The 22,504-nt window shown below is 36.4% G+C and overlaps 2 protein-coding genes across 3 annotated transcripts in view; both read right to left on the reverse strand.

Annotated features, from left to right (window-relative positions):
- The window catches only part of LOC306854705 (protein diaphanous homolog 3-like), a 358,785-nt gene extending 354,075 nt beyond the window's left edge, over positions 1-4,710 (reverse strand). The window contains exon 1 of the mRNA XM_079392921.1: positions 4,212-4,710. Coding sequence (XP_079249047.1) covers positions 4,212-4,352 — 141 coding nt within the window. The 5' untranslated portion in view covers positions 4,353-4,710. The remainder of the gene's footprint in view (positions 1-4,211) is intronic.
- Positions 4,711-7,304: 2,594 nt separating this feature from the next.
- Positions 7,305-21,982, reverse strand: LOC306854806 (hyccin 2-like). Of its 2 annotated transcripts, XM_079393033.1 has the most exons (13): positions 21,850-21,982; positions 17,464-17,546; positions 16,980-17,037; positions 16,646-16,750; positions 15,668-15,847; positions 15,493-15,573; positions 13,891-14,006; positions 13,403-13,498; positions 13,045-13,161; positions 12,159-12,246; positions 11,530-11,680; positions 10,895-11,029; positions 7,306-9,299 (listed from the first exon to the last, which is right to left on the reverse strand). In XM_079393033.1, the coding sequence occupies exons 3-13, from the start codon at positions 17,028-17,030 to the stop codon at positions 8,713-8,715; spliced, it is 1,707 nt and encodes a 568-aa protein (XP_079249159.1). In that variant the 5' UTR covers positions 17,031-17,037; positions 17,464-17,546; positions 21,850-21,982; the 3' UTR covers positions 7,306-8,712. The 2 variants fall into 2 exon arrangements, with proteins under 2 accessions (XP_079249160.1, XP_079249159.1); XM_079393034.1 differs by lacking the exon at positions 10,895-11,029 and having other exon boundaries at positions 7,305-9,299.
- Between the last annotated feature and the right edge of the window lie 522 nt (positions 21,983-22,504).

Raw genomic sequence — 22,504 nt, forward strand, 5'->3', positions numbered from 1 at the left:
ACAGAGAAATCAATCTGGCATCATAATTAGCTGTAATGAGAGTTGTTTGGTTGACCCTCAACATGTTATGTTCCCTTGTTGTTGTTGTTGCATTATGAGCTGCACCAAAACCATTTTCTCTCCCACTCTTGCTCTGCCTCCCTCCCATACTGGAGACAGATGTGGGAGCTGAACATTTAGACCAGGACAATGCCTTCTGAAGGGTAGCCCCGAAATGTCACCCGACAAATTTTAACACCTGCACTGGCAACTGCACCTACTCTGCTAAACTGAAGAGCCTATGACTCAACCAGATCAACTTGCATAATCTGTATTTAAATTAAATTAATAAAACAAATCTGTAACATTTGAGATTTTGGGCTTGCCATGCACTTACACATGGCACACTAAACATGCAATGATTAATTTGTCCCTCCAAGAATACTGAGCATTCGAACAAATTAATCTGGTCTAAGGAGCATTGCAGAGCAACTTCAAAGAATGTGACACTAACTTTATGATTCAAATTTATGGCAACCAAAAAAAAAAAAAATCTCTTGATAATAAATGTTCTTTATTAGCACTGATAGCTCCATAAAGAGCCTTTAACATCCATGGAACCCATCCATTGAACATAAGTTTCTTTATGGTGGAAGAGGATTGTTTAGATTATTAAAATGTTCTTCACAATCAGAACTGCTCGCTAATATCAAGCCACTTACCCAGAAATATTAAATGGTCACTTTCCTTAGTCGCCCTAATAACCTTTATATTAATAACATCAAGAGGGTCTGCAAAAGCTAACTGAGGTTTAACATCTCCACTCTTTTCATGCACATAATGACATGGTAAAGGTTAACCATTTTCTGTCTTGAAAAAAACATTTTTTTTCTAATCACCATCATCTTGAAACATTACGTTTTTGGTTATTTTAAAAAGCATTCAGAGAAAGTCAGACTAAAACGAGCATTGTTTACTTTCCATATGTTAATGAAATGCCCAAAGCAATGTAATAGTTTCTGTTTAATTATAGGGAAATTGTGAAGTAGACAAAAAAATTTAAATTAAAAAAACTAAATCAAGAAAGGTAAAGTCATTGTTGGGTTTAAATGTATAACCTCCACTTCCTTCCTTCTTATCACCTTAGCTTTCTTTATCAGCTATATGCAGCTCATCTTAAAATTAAAGATGGCACAAAAATGAGCTGGTTATGAAAGCATGCGTTTAAAAGTTCTTGAAAATGGTACTTGCCTCAATGCCTTCTTTTCGTGGTGTTATTGTGACACCTACTGGTTAATACAGATAGTGTACACTAATTTTTCCTACATAGAAAAATGTTGAGTCAAAACAAATTACTACATTAATTGTAAGTTATCACTTCTTTTCCAAAAACATAATACCTGCCAAGTAACTGCTGAGAAGATAAAGGAATAGTGATTTTTTATAAATCACCAACTGAATAAACCCAAATGATCTTACAAAACTTTTGGCAAGAACTCTAATGATGAAGCTCTTTAACAAAGCACTTGTATGAACTGTAATTGCAAATAAATGAGCAATACACAAAATATGCTCTCATGACAGTGAAGAGGAAGCCTAACCTATGCATGAAAATGAGAAGTATATGCTGTAGAAGTCAAAATTTCCATTGTGCACAATGGTCAGTTGTGTCAATGGTCACTCTAAAATTTGAGTTCATCCGTAATCCCACTAATTACATTAAAAGGGTCAGAAACCAGAGGATGAGGACAGCATAGTCTCTTCTGGGAACACAGGAAACATGAAGAAGCGACAGTAGCAGATCGAACACAGCCTGTGACCAGTCAAAGACCAATTGAGTTCCAAGATAATCCTCTACTGGAGATAAAACACCTGTGGTCTTAACTGTTCATTACAAGTTCAGCTGTAACAACCCACAGGAGGGGGAAATAAAGAATGGCCTCTTAACAGTCACTGCATTCCACACATTCTGAAAGGAGACATCATTCTGATAAAAGAAGTGTACTTATGCCTTACACTCTGTAACTCAGAAAGGGTGTGTTGATGAAAACATCTCAGGACTGCTAAACAAATACCTCACATCTGTTTAGAGTAAAACAAATCCCTTATTTTTGAGCCGTTTATTTGGAAAGCACCTAAACTACTCTCGGTTTTATCTACAGTCTCTCTATTATTGTAAAAAAAAATTAAAAAGTCAAGACAGCATCCAATAAATGTTTTGTTTTTGTTTGTTTTGTTTGTTTTTTGCTTCTGTGCAATAAAAGCCATTTTTAATAAATAAAAAAAAACACAAAAACATTCAAAACAAATCTGAGCTGTCTATTCAGCAAAGAATCAAGAAAAGGTAAAACAGCTTATGTAAATATTAAAACAGCACAACTGTTTTCAACACTTATAATATTAATCATGTTTCATGAGCACTAAATCATAACAGAATGCGTTCTGAAGGATCATGTGACACTGAAGATATTGGAATAATAGCTACTGAAAATTCAGATTTGTCATCGCAGGAATAAATTGCATTTTAAATACAGTCAAAAGAAAATGGTTATTTTACATTGTAATAATTTCACAATATTACAGTTTTTATCAAATAATTGCAGCCTTGGTGAGCATAAGACACTTCTTTATAAAACATTTTTAAATAATCTTACCAACCCCAAACCTTTAAAGAGTACAGTATGTAGCTGCCTTGATATTTTAGGAAGGTTTTTAGGGGTACTTGGCAACAAATGTTTTCTCCTAAACCACATGGTGTTATTTACAAAAGTCAAAGCCCATCATCTGATTTTGGCACATTGTCTCTCATCATGTTGGGTGGGCATTCAGAAACAAAACTGTACCTCCACCAGCACAGCACTAAAGCAAGACTGGATAATTCTGTCTTATCCCTGAGCTAATTTTATCCTTTGATTTAGCACTGGCAGTCAACAACTAAGTTAATAGCACTGAGAGAGGGGTTCAGTGTGTGTGGGCGTGTTTTTTTTCCATCTCTCTCTCTGCTGTCTGTTTAAACATACAAAATAATTGTTGCGGTTTCTTAAATCCATCAAAAAAAAAAAAAAAAAAACCATCATGCTGTCAATTTTAAGAAATATCTGCAATTTGCATAAAATTAGACATTTGATTAGTGAAGAAACAAAGAGCACTGGCAGAGCAGATACAGACTAACTTGACAAAGTGCATATAATGCACATAAATCCTATGTGTGGATACCTTGCATTTTATTGGCATTTAACATTGTTGAATCATGGACCAGTTTTGTCCTTTTAAAGGAATAAAATTACACCATGAAGTCTCACTAAACAATCATCTACATTCCAGTGACTCTTAAAAACATCCAACATAAAATGTGCCACAACTTTGCCATTACTTTTTACAACAGCAACATATATCTACTCTGACATTAATCCAATTTTCTTATTGTATCAAAATTATGACATTAGATAGCAACTATATATATATATACATACATATACATACATATATGAAGAGTTACTTTGCAAAAACGGATAACTCAAAATCGTGTTGGGTTATTTTGATTAGGTTAAAAAATAACTAAAAAAAACAGCTAACTAACAATAAAACAATAACAAAAAACATGATTTTGGAAAGTTTAAAAAACGGAGTTATCGGTTTTTGCAAATAAACTTCATTATATATATATATATATATATATATAAACCTCTCTTTTATAATGCGTCTCTACATTCTCTATACTTTGTCAACATTTTTTGGTCATGATAACATTTATTAAAATCAACTACCAGTTCGTTTTGAAGGTCCACTTTCCATATTTCACCATATACGAGTTCAACACAGCTATATAGGCTACCGTTTGGGATGGTTACATATTTTACATCATTTATTTTACATGTGTGATTGTTGCTTGTTTTGCTGAAACTCATTTACAGCCATTCATTCAGTGTTAGATATGTCAATACAGATTAACAATATTTGACACGTTATTTTTGTATCTGAGAGTGCTGACCCATAAAGAGTGGCAGACAAGAAAATATAATTGTGAGAACATAAATGCAAGACATTGAACACCAAAACAGATGAATACGTAAACGGTCTCTCTTTGCATTTTCCTAATAACGCAACGTTACTCAAGAAGCAGTGATTCAGCACTAGAGGCCTTACAGTAGCAGGGTGGGGACATATGACCACTTAACGTTACTAGAATAATGGAGACACCTTGTATGATTATTTCAAAAAGTGTAACTTACAAATTTAGGCTTCTTGTCTCCGTCATCCCCACTTGAACTGCCCTGAGCTGACACTCCGACTCCAAATCCTTTCTTTCGATGGATTTTATTCTCCTTCCTTTGATTTGAGCCTTCATATCGCTGATGGCGGTAGTTATCCATGTCCAGGTGAAGATATATAACTATTTCTACAAAGTTTCCGGGTTTAATGCAGACCTAAAGGCTCATGATATACCTAGTTGACCGTTGAAAGCTCGGATTAAGTTGACGTTCTCGAGGGAACGAGCACGATACTAACGTTAACTGGTAAAGTTGACAGTTGTTGTCTAAAGCGGTAATCCAATTGCCAGTTCTTTAGATCTCACTAACGCCCCTTTTCTAACCCTAGACTGACGAAAGTGTTTAAAATATACTCCGGTGCGACAAAACAGTCAATTTTCCAAATGTGTATAGGTTGTCCAGTTTAGTAAAAGAAGAGAGCTGAAATGTTTTCACAGATGTCCAGCAATCTGAAACTCCCGCCTCGGAAACAGCCAATGAAATGCGTTGAATTGAGCACCACGTGATGTTCTTAGCTTCCGCGGATGGTCACATGGTTAACATCCGCGTTCAGAGGTAGCCTATTGTCCTATAACCATATAATAGGCCTATAACGTTTTATTTGAGGTTAAATATAATGAGGTTGTTCACAATATTAAATGCTTAGGTTTTACTGTACTAAACCATTTTTAAATAAAAAAAATTATTTGAAAAATATTTACCGTTTTTTAACCAGGATTTCTTCGATTTTATATTATTATAATTAGATATTAGAATATTCGGAATTAAAAATGTATTTGTTATATTATCACTAATTTCTATTATGTACTATCTTTCTTGAAATGCCAGACACATGTCAAAAATGTAAGAGCAATGTGTCGATATGTTAACAAATTTCCCCGCTGAAGTTCCAGTAGGTGTCAGTGAAGAGTGGACTGTCTAGCTTTTAGCTTACATAAAGCAGCATTCACTGCATTCTTGAAATGTATTTGGTAGGACTTATTAAAGTGGAAAGAAAAAAATGCTATTCTTTAAGCTTTGTAATCAACCACACATCTTAAAAATGTCAAACTCTGCTGTATATTAAAAAAGACACTTCCTGCCCAGTTCCTATTACACAAGTGGTGGCCAATCTTTTTCACTCCAAATTCCCACACTTTCAATTTTTTTTTTTTATGTACAGAAACTAGGAGTGGTGATATTTAGATAATTATTATAGCTGTTATTATAACTATTATAACTGCTGAAACAGTTCTACTCTGCCATCATTGAATCCATCCTCTGCTGGTTCAGCTCAGCTACCAGATCTGACCTCAGAAGACTACGGAGGGTAGTCCGGACTGCTGAGTGAATCATTGGTGCAACCCTCCCCACTCTCCAAGAACTGTACTTATCCAGAGTGAGCAAAAAGGCTGGTAAAATCACTCTGGACCCCTCACATCCAACACACTCCCTCTTTGAACTGTTACCGTCGACGTTACAGAGCTCTGAGCACCAGAACGACCAGACACAGAAACAGTTTCTTCCCTCAGTCAATACATCTCATGAACATTTGAACTCTTAAAAATAAACGTAACACACAACACTATCATACTTTTTATTTTTTATTTAACACACATACTTATTACATTTCAAATTTGCACCTAACATACCTGTACATACTGAATTGTCTATTTTCTATTTTGTACATTGTGTTTGTGCTATTTTGCATATTGTCCATTTTGTATATTTGTACATATTTTTTTATTATCTGTGTCCTGTCCTGTCGCTGTCATTCTGTCGCACTGTGGAGCTACGGTCACTAAAACAAATTCCTTGTATATGCAAACACACCTGGAAGCTAATTCTGATTCTGATTAGAAATAATTAATTTGGCATATTTATATATATATATATTCTTCTTTTTTTTTCTTTGAGGCTTTCTCTCCCCATGTCTCAACTAATTTCTGCAATTCTGCAGCTGTGGTCCTTGGAGAGTCTTTGATGCATACACTGATGCACACATACTCTTCCAGGCATATTCATAACATCACCATTTGACTGAAACATCTTAATTATTGCCCTGATGGTCGAAATGGCAATTTTCAACGCTTTAGCTATTTTCTTGCAGCCATTTGAAGCCATTTTAAACAATATTTTGCTGTACATCAGAACTAAATTCTTTAGTTTTACTCATTGACTAACATGTATTGGAGAAAAACATTTATTTCATCATTTAATTTTCCCCTACTTTCAGTTGTTTTACTTAAAGGTTAGATTTTTGTTAAGTTTTTCAATGACAGAGCAAAAGTTTAGCTTTTTTTTTCTTTGCTTTTATTTACGAAAGGGGCTAGGCAAGGTTCAAAAAGAAATGATTGATTCAGTCAGTGTGGAAGAACTTGACTGGTCTGCATAAAGCAAAGTCCTGATCCCAGATGAACACCTCTGGTGTGACTTTAAATGCAGACCTTGAGCCGAAAACTCATCACCAAACACCAATGATTTGTATATGGGTACAGTCATTTTAGACACTTTCAAAACTGTTGCAACAGAGATGGAAATACAGTTTTTAAATACATGAATTATGCTTCCATCTTTGTTGCCAGTTTTGGAAGTGCCTTCTTCTGTTCTAAAGAAGGGGGTGTCCCAATACTTTTGTCCATATAGTGTATGTACAAATCATTGGTGTTTGGTGATGAGTTTTCGGCTCAAGGTCTGCATTTAAAGTCACACCAGAAGTTTTCAGCTGGGATCAGGACTTTGCTTTATGCAGACCAGTCAAGTTCTTCCACACTGACTGAATAAATCATTTATTTTTGAACCTTGTCTTATACACAGAGGCACTGTCATGTTAGAATAGAAAAGGGTTCTGTCCAAGCTGTTGCAATAAAATTAGAAGCACACAATTCCCTAGAATATCATTATATGCTTAAACATTAAGATTTGTACTCATGGAAATTACTAAAGTAGTCAAACCTGTTCATTAGAAGGGGGTGACCCAATACTTTTGGCAATATAATGTAAATGTAAATTGTAGTCTATTGCATTGATCCCAATATAAAATATCCCAATATAAAAAAAAAAACAAGAGAGCATTCCCATGAACAGCACATTTATTCACCATTCAGCTGATAGCTTTCTATCTCTGTACAAGCAATATAGATTCTGTTAGCATATACTCTTTCTATAGTATATACAGAATTTAAAATATAAACTTGTTCCAAAGTACAACATATGTTTGTTTTTGTTTTTTTTCACAACATAGAGTTTTATTGAGGCAGTCCACACAATTAATTTTCTATGGTGGGTGAAGAGCACAGGCAACAGTTAAGCGGGCTCAATCAGCACAAACCGAAACGAAGACATGGAAGAGGATTCCTTGAGGATGACCTAAAGTACAGCTGGGCTGGATAAAACTCTTTGGATCATGCACTATCAGGCCTTTCTCTATGCATTGACCGTGATTGTCGGTTGTTGAAGTTCATTGCTCTGATACGGTAATGTTTGTTCCTCTTAAAGTAACACCATGTTGTTATTGTATGTTTGTATGGCACATTTAAAATAGTCTCAGATCATGTGCACTTGAATGTGTGCATTGTGCAAAACAAATATTTCCTCCACACTAAACCCAACTGCATAATGTAGTGATCAAATAAAGGTGTACGAGCGCACTCTCATTCGAACACATTCACACACACACCGTAAGACAACATGCTTGTGTGCATGCATGCTAACATTTCTGCTTCTCTCTCTCAATTTCACTCACTCATATGGAAGCTTGTTTCCACCACAAAAGTAAATAATAAATTGACTGTCTCAAAATGCAGGGTTTTTTTTCCTTACAATTGGGAGTTTACATATCAAATCTTTTATTATGAAATAAAAAAAGAGAATTGAGACTTTCTTAGAATTGCAAGTTTATATTTCACAATTCTGACTTTCTCGCAATTCTTCTTTTTTTGGCCACGGAATAAAAACAAAACAAAAAAAAGTTAAAAGTTAAAGTTAACTTTTTTCTTGCAATTGCAAGCATTTCTCTCACAATTTTTACTTTTCTTCTCGGAATTGCAAGTCTAAATTTTTCCTGAAAATTCTGAGTTCATATCTCGTAATTCTGTCTTTTTTTCAGAATTCCGAGTTTACATCTTGCGATTCTTTTTTTTAATCATGAAATAAAAATAAAAGTGACTTTAAAAGAAACTCACAATTCTTCTCGCAATTATGAGTGCATATCTCACAAGATATCTTGCAATCACTAGTTATCTTGCAAAAAATTTTCTCAGAGCTGTGAATTTGTATCTCATATCTGAGTTTATATATAGAAAAAAATTCTGAAATGTGAGAAACAAAACTATGAGAAAAATCAGAAGGGTTCAGAATTTTGAGCAACGAGGTCAGAATTATGAGATAAAAAAACTGTAATTACCTTTATTTATTTATTTGATTCCACGGCAGAAATAAACTTTCATATTCTCATGCACACACACAGCCAAGCAAAATCATTTTACACCTGTGATATAATCTGCATATTAAAACTGGGTGATCGAGACTGTTTGGACAGCGGGCTTCCAGAAGAGAACGGACTCCCGGGGGACAGGAGATCCTGGTTCCGCGTCACTCGCCCAAGTCGTTCATCCTGCAAGCTGATGGCTGACAGATAATGTGCCCTGTCTGCACTGAGGCTTCCCAGCGATAGGCTATCTGTAGGTCCTGATGAGCCGTTTAGGCCGGTACAGTCAAGGGACTTGCTAGAAGACGTGCTGCTGGTTTTAGGCGGCGCACCAGCGAAGGGAGGGATGTAATGCGGGTCCAGAAAGCGTCTGGGAGCACTGGGACTCGGGCTGCTTTCTGCAGTACGGAGGCTGATGGCAGGAGGGGGGGACTGGTGCCGTTGGTGGAGGCTTCGGAGGGCGGCTCTGGTGTCAGCTGATGTGCTCTCCCTCTGCCTGGCTCCCGGATCTCGGAAAGGTCGAACGCCTGTTATGACCCAATCACGTTTCACGCTGCTGGGCTGACTGCTGCTGGAAGCCCCAGAGGAAAACCCTTCATCTGGGTCAAAAGAGTCCTCTCCACAGCTCACGCCATCGGCATCTAAAACACAGCGAGAGAACAATGAGGCAGAGAAAACAGAAAGCTGGATTAACTAGATTTGCATTTCCTAGAGGAAATACGAGCGCTTGCAAGGCAGCAAAAGAATAGTGTTAGGTGAGCTTAGAAGTAAGCTCAGGCTTTTGGATGCGTCTCAGTGAAATGCTTTGACACTCAGAACACGTCTTGTGCCGATTCTCCTGCGCAGCCAATAGAAAACAACATGACACCGTCTTTGAAGTGTAAAGCTGCGGTTGCACTAGACTCCATTTGCTCCTTTCACTTCCATTCATACACATGAGAACATGGGAGAAACTCAAGCTCAGGGGGACAATTTTGTTGGTGAACTCTGATGAGATGATTCATTAAATGTCAATACACTACAGTTCAACAGTTTTAGGTGAGTTTATTTTTTTCTAAATACTTTTATCAGTTACACAGTAATTATACAGTAAATACCCAATTTCCACTTATGAATTTATATTTTTGAATAATAATAATAATAATAATAACAACAACTTTGTAAAGTTGTTGTAACTTGTAAACTTGTAAAGGTACTGCCTTTCTGATAAAATAAATGAATCCTTTGTGAGCAAAAGAGACTTCTTTCAAAAACATTAAAAAAGAAAAAAATCTTACTGACCACAAACTTTTGCACAGTAGTGTAGATGTAAGAAATGCTGCGTTCACCACAGAAGTTCCTACTTTCAAGTTTGGAAATACAAGTACGTTTTTGGTTGGAATTTTCCCTCTCTTTTTCACTTCTCACAAAGACAGAAAGCTTTCTAGCATTAATGCAAGAGAAAAGGATGCGCGTTAGATGTGTAATTGATGCACATGTTCGTTAAGTAGTCGTTTTTGCCAATCCTTAACACTATTTTTCATTAATATTACACAGAAGACAAGGAAATACTGTTGCGCTCAGATGAAGGCTAATGGTAAGTCCAGGTGCGTGGAAACCAATAAAGTATAGAAGAGACTGTAGATGGTTCGCACTCTGAAAAACTAGACAAAGTCTAGACTTTGTCTAGTTTTTCAGAGTGCGAACCATCTACAGTCTCTTCATTAATATTACACAAAATACAATTTTGTTTCAATTATTATGATCAATAATAATATAAAGCTTTAACTTGATATTTGTTTTTGGTAATTGTGACATGATGATGGTATTCATGTGCAGTCAATTTGCAAACACTGTACGATCATTCCAACATGACCTGAACACACCAAAACAAGACCAATCACAATTCTGAATGCAAATATTAAATAATATTTCAGTGAACATATATATATATATATATATATATATAGTGGTTTGAGCTACATGAACTGCAGAAATTTGCAAAGAAGGAAAAAGAAGAGGAATGTAATTCTATCTTGCCTTGCAAGCACTGTAAAAGTATCGTAAAACAAAACTGAATGCAAATAAACACAATATAACACCAAGGTATGTGGAGACACTAGTAACAAACAGAAGGAAGTTTTCCATGCAATGGGGTCAGTTTAATCTGTAGGCCAGTGAACACTTTCTATGACCAAGAAGGGCAGGGCTTGTGCATGGACTGTCTAATGGGGAAATGTTCCTGTGCCCTGCCTACCCCCTTGAAAAGTTAGGTGAATGGTGCACTTTATCCGCCCGCGTGCCACAGGATTGTCTGGTCTCTCCGAGGGGGTGTATCGGCTGGGGGTGATGGAGGCGTAGAATTCAGTCGTGGTTGAGAAATCAAAACAATCTGAGGTGAAGACAGTGAGTGTACTGAACATGATGCTGACAGAGGGAAAGTTTCACACACACAAATGGCCACCTTTCCCTGATGCTTGATAGGAGGGATTGATGAGGATGTTAATGTTCTCATTATTATTTTAGTGATCATGACAGAAAATAACCCACCCAAAAAAAAAAAAGTTTTGGTCACTTTTAGTTTGGGAACCAATTCTCACTATTACCAATAAACTACAAATTTTGCCTCAATGAACCCCTGATTTGCTGCTTATTAATTAGTAGGGTAGTTATTAGGTTTGGGTATGAGGTAGGATTAAAAGATTTAAAATACGATCGTGTAGAATAATCCATTAATATGTACTTTAAAAGTACTTATAAATAGCCAATATGCTAGTAATAATGTATGCATGGTAATAAGCAACTAGCTAATAGTGAGAATTGGTCCCTAAAATATTACCAAAGTTTTTGTCTAACTCTCTCTCTCTGTGTGTGTGTGTATATTTCGCATACCCTCTCGTTTCCAGCGAAGACGACGAATGGAGGCGGCAGTGACAGCTGCCTGTGAGACGCATCTCCCGGCAGGCGTTATTTCCACCTCCAAAAGGTTCCGTGCACCCTCCGGAGGACGAGATGGAAGTGAGCGATTAATTGCATTCGCCACCTGAGGATCAGAGGTCAACGACATGCAGTGAAATATCACATTTCCATTAAGAATTGTTATTTAAATGTTGCTTCATGAAACATGGAGGGCATGTTCATGGAGCAAAAACCACAACTCTGACTTCACTAGTATTGTACATTTGAGTCCAAACGTCTGAGACTACCAGTGAAAATGCTTCCATTTTGCATTTTATAGCAAAAACAAACACATCTGACCATCTGTACAAAGAAATTCACATCAGTCAGTCCTTGCTTGTTTGATATAAAACTAAAATTTACTTATGTGATTGCTGATTGAGTATCTTTAATATTTCTTCTTCATTTTATGTTGTGGTATTAGTCTGCTTTTTTTTCTAAAACATAGATTTTTCTAAAACATAGGTTTTTCTATGTTTAAACGAAAACTAAAAAAATTTGTATATCAGACATTTGGACCCCACTGTATTTTCTCCAAGTGTACTGTATCAAATGACTTTTACCAGTAATGGCTGGGCATGGAGGTCTAGCTGTGCTCGGTAGAGGATGTCATCCAAAGCTTCCTTCCCCAGATCCCACTGCCCATTATAACTGTTGATGGGAGAGAGCATCCTCATGCAGATGAGATCATTAGCACACCACTCAAACCGTTAATTGAAAATGAACAGGAATTAAATATAACACATTTCCTTATCTTATTAATTTAAAAAGAAAATAGCTTTTAAATTGCTCAAAAATACACGTTTTGGCGTCAATTAGATTTTTTTCATGTTTTTGATACAAGTCTCATGCTTACCAAAGCTGTATTTATTAGATCAAAAACACAGTAATACTGAAATACTATTATATACATTTTCTATTTGAATAAATGTTGATGGCAACATCATTATTCCAGTCTCTTCAGTGTCACATGTTCCTAATATGCTGATTTGCTGCTCAACACTTCTTATTCTACATGTTGAAAACAGTTTTGCTGCTTAACTTTTTTGTGGAAAACATGATATGTTCTTCTCAGGATTCTCTGATGAATAGAAAGCATTTATTTGAAATAGAAATCTTTTGTAACAAATGTATTTATTGTCATTTTTATCAATATAAAGCATCCCTGCTGAATGATTTGTTTACGACTTATATAAACCATTTAATTTAACTTGCAGAGTTAGTTTTGATATGCCATATTTCTAAGAAACAATCAAAGTTATTTATGCATTTGCTTTAGTAAGAGAAAATAAATGTTAGGAAAAGCAGTAGCACCTCTCCTTGAGCTACACTCTAAATTTGAATTATTTAGGAGTTAATCTTGCTGGATCAAATTCCCCTTTTATTAGAGAGAAATAGTTTCACGGAACGAAAAAAAGCATGTTATTTCAAGTAAGCCATTAAACTTACATGGCGTGGTAAACAGCAGTCAGCATCTGCACCATAAACTCTGGCTCCAATCGTACACGGTTACACGGCTCCTTCCACGACTTCTGCTGCTGCCGCGGGTAACCGCTCACACACAGTCTGCATAACAAGAGAGATTCAGAGACAATCTTTAATGACATGTTTATTTGGAGGCCTTTATGCTAATGCTGTGACCCGCCACAGAATTTTTTTGCTCTCTCTCTCTCTAAATCAATATTCCATTTAATCATTCCATTTCTGCCTGTTCCAGCAAGAACTTTAAGAGAGAGAGAGAGAGAGAAAGACAGGTTGAGATGCTCCCGGATCGTTAGCGGAAAAGACAACTCTGGCGCCCCCTTACCGTGTGCTCATTCTGCAAACCGATTGGTGGGAGGACGCAGGCATAAAGACCACGGCTGAGTTGTAGCAGAGCATCAGAAAAGACAGCACTTCAAACCTGCAGGAGACACACATGCTGCTGTTACATAACCCCCCTCTGCCATCCGCATAATTTTACAACGACAAATCAGACAGCGGCACATTATGAGTCAGCGACTGTCGCCGTGCATCTAGCCGGTGGAACGGGTAATAACAAATCACACTACATCCGCACGGATATCGCTGTCAAGATGCTCCAGCAGCGGTTTAATGAAATTTAAATTCTGAAAAATCATTACAGCACATTTTTTAACCTGCAGGAGAAAAGTAACAGCTGAGTCACATCAATAAAACGGCCCAGCGGGCGATAGTGCAATTAATCAAAAGGCCAGAAATATTCCACACATCAAACCTATTCCCTCTACAAGAAGGAATGAGTACAAAACCTCAGTTTGCCAAAAAAAGAATCACCTGTTCTGTGAGGTAAATGTCTCTCTCTGAGATAGCAGACCGCTGTACACCACCCGGATGAGGTCGTGCTGGTTCAGGGCTCCCTCGGTTAACGCCATGGACCCGAGGCTGGATGGCTGTGGTACACGTAAGAGCATTTGGCTTTAGCAATAAATAACTTATTTATTCGCAAGCATAGCACGAGTCACTGTTTTTGGGATATTTATGGTCAAATGCCTTTACAGCTTTATTACTTTCAATGGAAACCATTTTCAATTAGATTTCTTGAGGAATGGGTCTTATTTTCATTGGCAGAGTATGTAAATAAGTGTCAGATGGAGTTTATCCTGTTGGCAAAAAACATCTTAAACCAGTCTAAGCTGGTTTGCTTGGTCTGTTGATAAGTTTTGGAGAGGTTTTAGGTTTAGAAGGACAGACTGGCCTCCCAGCTAAACCAGATAAATATCAGCTTGGCAAGACTGGGAGACTATCATAAACCAGCTAAGACTAGCCATTATATTATGTTTTTGGTCAATTGTGATGTTTTTCTTGAAATCTTGTGACTTTTTCTCATAAACGTGCATGCAAAGCATGTTCAAATTTTATATTTAAATGATGATGTTTCGGGTCAATTTGACCTGCATATTCTATGGTTAAATGCATCTGCACAAACCCAAAAGTTTTGTTAGGTCAACAAAAGGTAGTTATGTCTTAACAACCTGTTGAGTGTTTTTCCATTAATGGATTTGGCAGATGCCATTTATAAGAAGTAAACTTACACAGCATTGAAGGCACGCATTTCATCAACTTATGCATGTTCAGTTAGCTGAAATTTGAAATATTAATGTTAAAAGTTTATTGGTTTGACAGATTTTTTTAAATGTTTATTATTTTGTGTGTGTGTGTGTGTGTGTGTGTGTGCGTGCGTGCGTATGTCTGTCTGTGTGTGTGCGTGCGTGCGTATGTCTGTCTGTGTGTGTGCATGTGTGCGTATGTCTGTCTGTGTGTGTGTAAAAACCATCATGCCTATGGAATGTCCCCATTTAGATGTTTTAAATTAATTATTCTGAACTAACATGTTTTTGTTAATTATTCTGAATCCAATTAAGGTCAATTTGACCCGACCATAACAACTGTACTATTTAACCAACTTAACCTAATACAAGGGCTAGGTTAAACCTTCAAACCCAATGATTTACTCGGAGGCCAGCAGCATAAACTTGTGTGAAGACAGTGTCTTAAGTCTGAGTTTGACCAACTAGCAGTTAGCCAAAGGGTAATCAAGTCTTATTTTGGATTTGGATTTTGAATTTAAGACTAATCTACGCTTATGTAACTTAATTTTAAGAAATATGACCAGTCTTAAAGAAAAAAAAAATTAGATGACTAACTTGTAAGACTACTCTAAACCTTTTATGCAACCGGCCAAAAGTATTGCAGCTCCCAGAACACCCCAGAAACCATCAAAGAAACCTTAGTAGGTTTTGTAAAAATCTAGGTTTTCTATCTTTCTGTAGGTGTGGTGCATTACTTTCTAGCTTCCTGTACCATTGCAGAATGAACCTCTCAGACATCCAATACAGGTCAGATTAAAAAGTGTTTGTATTTTACTTCACCTCTTACCTCATGGTATATTGAAGGCTTGGAGAGAGACGGTATGGTGAATGACAGCAGCTTTCCATTTCCTTTACTGTCCACAATTTCCTGTAACATAAGACATACATATAGCGTATGCATGTCAACTTTGGATACTGAATTTCAGGAAACTGCAGGTAATGCACAATCACCAATCTCTCACCAGGTTATAGATCCCCAGTAGCAGGGCTTCCACACAGCCATTGCGGTAGCGCTCTCTGCTGGCAGAATACCGCAAGTACACCCAGATGAGCTCAGGCAGGAACTGCAGAGTAAACCGACGCAAACCCTCCTCTGAGCTCCGGTACAACTCAAACAACTGATGACACACCGGAGCCAGCAGCTAGAGAGGAAGAGACACAAAGAAGACAATGACAAAGTAAAAGAGACAGTACGGGACACAGGAACTGAGAGGAACACTCCTTTACAACATGAATAAAAAAAAAACACATGCATAAGGAAGCAGCACATTTAAGACAAAATATGACAATTAAACTGATATATTGTAATATTATTCAAAGTTATATTATATAATATGAAATGGTATCAATCTAAATAAAATAATATTTCATAATAATCAACTTGAAAATGCTGACATAAGATCATGGAGGCCTGGAAAATATTATTATTTTGAATTTGCAAATTTCGGTTTTCATTTTTAATTTCAGATTAAGTTTTGGGTATTTTTTATGCTTTTGTCATATATATATATATATATATATATATATATATATATATATATATATATATATATAAATAAATTTCTATTTAGCTTTCATTAGTTTTTTTATTTCAGTTTTAGTAATTTTAGTCCAGTTAGGTGCAAATGCAACATTTCTAATTTTAAGATTTAATGTTTCATCTAATATCTGTAGATTCATTTCAGCTTAATTTCAATTTATGAAAAAGATTTTTAATAGTTAGAATTTTTTAGTTAATGATAACACTGAATACTCAGAATAAATAAATCAAGCCCCAACTCAAATCGTGCCTTTCCAAACCACCTCTGAATATGCATATCACCATGTGCTTTCAGAAGGAATCATTACCCAACAAAAGACGCTTTTGACAAGAAAATGCCTGTAACATTCTTAAATTAAACATAAATCTGGCCTGAAGTGTTTCAAATGCTTCATCGTACCTCACTGCTGGGCTGCTCCTGAATAACAGCATAGAGAGCAGGTACAAGAGCGTTCTTCAGACGCAGGCTGCCAGAATAGCTGCGGATTTGATTGTCAGGTAACGTCTAAGGAGGAGAAACCGTGGTTGTCATGACTAAGCAGCCTCAACCTGAATCGGCCTGGAATTGAGTTAACTTGGAGGCTGAAAATATTCCTCCATTAAATTCTGAGATTCCGAAACCAAACGTGGTTAATGGGGCACTGCGCTCAGATCACTTGGGAAGGGAGGATTAATTTGAGTGAGCTATAATAAAAATGTCATATTAAATCCTGCAAGGATGTCAAACCTCTCACCTTAAACTCTGAGAGCCATTCCTCCACCAAGCCACGCTCTGAGCAGAGCATGGTCCTCCTGAGAGAGAAAATAAGGAAAAGGTGAAGGGAGTAAGAAATATGTACAGAAAAAAAAAAACAATGTAATAAATGAAGATTATTACCTCTCTTGAACCAAAACCATTGCCCAATATGAACTTTTTTGCCACAATGTCAATATCATTGAATTTAGAAAATGATGAATAGAAAGTTCAAAAGAACAACATTTATTTGGAATAAGCAAATAGACCAGCATAAACCATCTAAGACCAGATGAGTTTCTTTAGCAAGCTTGAACTTTTTCAAAGAATCCCTGAAAATATACGATTTGATTTGCTTACCATTTTTGGGCCAATACTGTACTTAATTCCTACTCCTTCAGTTGTGTTATTGAGGGATTTAGGTTTATTATTGTTTTAATATGTGCAAATTGGCCAGACCGTTTTTAGTGTTCATTTTGGCTCACCTGCCTCAAACCCTGCTCAGAAGTGTAGATAAGGAGAGATGTGGCTCAGATTCTCCATGTTTCTTGATCTCTGGTCAAACAGCCTGCAGATAAAAAGAAGACCCACATCCTGCTCATAAGAAGACTCCGTTAAAGCTCACACACCTGCCTGACACATAAGCATCACGGTTACTACAGCGACTGTTGGCTCATGTTCCAAACTGAACGTTTAATGTTGCAAACGCAAACACAGGTGTTGCCCCATGCAGTCCTAATACAGGATGTCTGTGTTTATGCATGTTTGTGTGCAGCTCTTAAAATGGCAGGCTCTGCATATAGCAGTGTGTTGTGAGGGGGAGAGTGCTGTGCTCTGATTAGACAGCAGCGCTGTGCTGGGGGTTTGGGAGTGAATCTGAGGTGAACAGAACAGATGCTTTACACGCTAAACAAAATCTGCCAGCAACCCAAATCCTACTTGTGCTGTCGAGACATGTCCAAGATAGCCTAGAGGAAGCAGGGGTAACTGCACATACAGCTAGTGTTATATGCTGTCATTTAAAGCTTTGCATGTACACACATAAAGCTTGCCTCCCTTCCAATAATCGAATAAGCTTTGTGTTTTGTTACTTTTGATAAGAAACAGTGTCAAATTCTGTCCATCTTATCATGAAATTCAGATAATAACTGCTGTTTTGACTGTCTTTGATGCGACATGACAGATCACTGTATAGACGCCTCAGTTCAAACAGCAGCATGGAGCGTGAGTGAACGTGATCAACTCTTCCTCTTTACTACTAGTTATAACACTAAATAAACATGAATGAACATCTCACGTCTCATGCAATATCTCAGTGTTTGAGTTGAAAGACGTCAGTAAACAGCTTGTAAACAAATGTCACAAAGTCATTGACCAAATCATTCAGCATTCACAGCTCACTAGAAAAAAATGAATGAGCATTTCGCTAAATATATCTTAGCTTATATATTCATAATTTACTTAACCAGAAGTTAACTTTATCAATTATTTAATAAATATGTCATGAAAACAAGTTGTGACAGCCACTGTGTAAATTATTATAGGCCTATTTTAAACATAATATTAAAATTAGATTTAGAAGTAAATGTAAAGCCTGCTCTGTTGTTAATTGTAACCTTTACAGCACTATTAGCTGAGTTTGTTTTTTATCATTAAGTATATGTGTGTGTGTGTGTGTGTGTGTATATATATATATATACACACACACACACACATACACTTTAAACAAATCTCTAACAAGAAAATTGATTATTAATTATTATAGTAGTTATAAAATTACTACAGTTTTTATGATTTCTTATTAATTGCACATTAACATTTAATAGTTAAAATATATCTGCTTTTACAGACTACCAGGAAGACTTGCTTACTTTAAATATTTGTTTTACTAACATATTAAATACTTTCATTATTTATCCATTAAGAATATGACCAGTACGGCACATGTTGTTTAACTATATTATTTGTACATATTTTTACATGTGTACAAACATTTGTGGCAAGTAATCATTTTTAAAGCTTTTGAAGTCTCTTATGCTCACCGAGGCTGCATTTATTTGATTTATCAAAATGTATCGGTAAAATGTAATACTATTACAATTTAAAAATAGCAGTTATATATTAATATATTTTCAAATGTAATTTATTCCTGTGATAGCGAATCTGAATTTTCAGCAGTTATTACATCATTGTAGTTTTCTGATTTGCTACTCAAGAAACACTTCTTACTATCAATGTTGAAAACACTTTGCTGCTTATTATTTTTGCTATTTTGATAAATAGAAATATAAAAAAAAAGCATTTTATTTGAAGCACAAATCTTTTGTAACATTATAAATGTCTCTGCTGTCACTTTTGATTAATGTGTCCTTGGTGAACACGGTGTACTTTTAGTAATTGTAATTTTGTCCTGGATTAACGGTGACCACTTACAGCATACATGCCGTGTAATTTATAATATAGGCTACTGTATATATTAAATCAAAATACTTCTTATGCTTAAATGCTGACGAAAATGTCTAGAGTGCGTTTATTCGTTTTATTTATTTGGTAAATATGCAAGAGCTGGAAAAATACTCTAAAATAACTAATCCACTTTTCCCTCAAACATGAATTTTAACCTAAAAACATGAGGCTGGAACAAAGGTTCATGGACAAGTTACATCAACCACTCATTCAGTTTAGTCCCTCCCAAGTCAAAAATGAACGTTTGTCCTGAGGCTCTGAAAAACTTTGACTAAAATATTTGAAAAATGCAGTGTCTGCAACAAAATAGCAGTCAACACTCCCCTCTTTCCACAGAAGCTGTAGACCTTCAGTATTAATGCCATACCTTAAGACAGGGCAATCTGCCTGACCGAAACATTCTCCTGCTGTGTGAACGCTACACGGTTAGCGCGACTGCTCTCCAACCCTTGCCAACGGGTAAGAAGCTTACAAGATTCAGTGCCAGATAATTAAGTGTATACAGTCCCCCGAAGAGGGACGCACAGCGAGGCCTAAAATAGCCATTGTGAAAAGAGCTTAGTGCAAAGAGACAATAAGAGGGAAAATGAGAGGTGATTTCACTGAACAGAGATCAAAGTAGTAAGCATTAAACGAGCAGAGTTTACTATGATCAGCCACAGCGGGACGCAACAGAAAGGTCATTGTTAAATAGGTTGTGCAACATACTCCAAGTACTTGGCTGAAACGCACTCCAAACTGTCACAGACACACAATTCACCTAAACTGACACTCAAAATCTCATCAGATACCCACAGCTCACACTGTTGCCATAGTGAGGACAAATATTCAAGTGAAACATATGGACTCATTTACAAAACATAAGCATCCTAGATGCATGCGTTCAAACACACCAAGAATTATTATGCTCTGACAGTGTAAAATACATCTCATCTCTCTCAATCCTGTCAAATTAGCCAGATGGTGTCTAATCTCGCCCAGGCAAATCTCTGTGCTGCACAGAATACAAGCCCTTGGCAAGGGTCATGATCCAGGTCCTCTGAGATAAAAACAACTCTGTGTCTAAGACAAAAAGACCAATTTGTTTTGATTAAAGAATTACTCTAGGGTTACATCAGTGGTGAATCAGGGCCCAGTTATAGCTGCCATCCTTCCTGTGTCATTTGACTGTGGTTTTTCAGTGAACACCGGCTTCCTGCTCTCAACACTGGTGCATCTGTGTTTGGGGGGGAGGGGGGTGGAAATGCAAACTTCATACTGCTGGTATATATGTGTGCCTTTCTGACATCAAATCACTTCGGTTTGAGCATTAGATTTAAAACTGGTGTTATGCCAAAAGTTGGAATAATGCCAATTAGTGTGTGGCATAAAGGTATCCAGAGAATAGATAATGCATATTGAAAAAAGCCTTTAAAAAATTAGATAAGCTAGGCCAAACCATTATGCTAAAACTAAAGATGCAGATCTATAAAAACAGAAATTATGCAAAATAATGTTCTGTCTAACCTAGTGTGCATCACTTTCTGGTTTTACTTTTTTTTTTAATTAGTGGCAGCCAAATCACAAGATTATTAGAATGGTTTCAGCTAAAGCAATTTATTAATTTTGTCAACACTCACACACAAAATAATAGTAATTCTTTGAAACAAAACGCATGGCAACCTGTGACCCAAGGCTGAAAAATATTACATAATTTTTACCATTATAGGTTAAAAAATACAGCACTAAAAAAAAAGTCAATCGATGGGAGCCAGTGTACAATAAGTGTAAATGCATAGCCAGTGATGCTTATTATTATTTGCAATAAAGTTTTTAACAATCTAAGTGTTTACAGTGATAACACTTTAGTTAACAATTCAAAATAAACACTGAATTCCAAGCACTGTCTAATAATATTATGAAATTATTTTATAAAATATAAAAATATTTTATAAGATTATAAAATTGTCTGTTAATATTATGATTTTAAATTAGAAGATTTTACACAAACTTCCAGTAATAAATGTAATTCATTTTACGTTTTCTAGAAATAACCTACATCAGGCCCATTTGTACAACTATCTGGATGTTTATTGAAATATATACTGAAATAAATATTTTTAAAAACGGGAGTTTGGATTACGGTTGCATTTATTAAAAGAGAAATAAAGCATGGTTATATTTTTGTGTCCTATCATAATATAAGTCTAAACGTGTTATCCAAATCATCTCTGTAATATATATGACACGTTGTTAACTTTTTAGTGACCATGCATGTAATTAAATAAACATATTTAATAATCATTCGGCCTAAATATAAGCGAATCAGCCTCATCTTCCTACGTATGTGGTTCAGATGCATTAAGCATGCTCATCTATGCTCATACACACAGATTCAATCAATGGAATGGTTCTGAATTACATACCAGTAGGATGTGGACTCCTCCGGATGCTGCAGATGATCACTAGAGTCCTTGAGCAACGCTGCAATGCGCCTTAAAGGACAGACCCGACTCAACGACCACTTCTGAGACCGAGCACAACATTACTTGTACAATCCCATCGGACCATTACTATTTATATCAAGGAATCGATGGGTTAAACAGGCCTTGCGTTTGCCAGACCGAGAGGATCACTGCCGTGTTGACATCATCATGTATCTCCGCTCTTTAGCTCTTCCTGCCAACTTGCAGCTATGCACCTGACCAATTGAGTCTCTCAGATCGAGCCCTCGTCGCGGCTGGCCAATAGCTGTGCAGTGCGCTGTGCGATGAGCTGAGCGGTGGTCACCGCGCTGCCACGCTATTGGCCAGTTGTGTCGTGGGCTCGATCTGAGAGACTCAATTGGTCAGGTGCATGGGTGACCAGTGCTTGGCTTAAGATCTCAGTAAAAATGCAAAGAGACTATTTTTGCAGTTATCTTGGGTGAAAAGGGTCATGTAACTATAGCAAATAGTCTGGTGCTGTTGCCTTGGATTTTACATAATGAATGAGAAACTTTCACGAACTGTGGACGAGAACATGGGATTTCTGAACTTTAGGTCGACTTTAGATCTATCTGTCTATAATTTATTATTTTTT

Source organism: Barbus barbus (assembly GCF_936440315.1).
Source record: "Barbus barbus genome assembly, chromosome: 35".
Classification (NCBI taxonomy): Eukaryota; Metazoa; Chordata; class Actinopteri; order Cypriniformes; family Cyprinidae; genus Barbus; species Barbus barbus.

What these genes read in the sequence shown, in the direction of transcription:
- LOC306854806 (XM_079393033.1), bottom strand. Translation starts at nt 17,030, where the DNA reads ATGCTCTGCTCAGAGCGTGGCTTGGTGGAGGAATGGCTCTCAGAGTTT. An exon ending in ACTGCTGTTTACCACGCCAT is followed by an intron (nt 12,247 to 13,044) that starts GTAAGTTTAATG and finishes TCCCATCAACAG; the next exon opens with TTATAATGGGCAGTGGGATC. An exon ending in TCCATGCCCAGCCATTACTG is followed by an intron (nt 11,681 to 12,158) that starts GTAAAAGTCATT and finishes TCTGATCCTCAG; the next exon opens with GTGGCGAATGCAATTAATCG.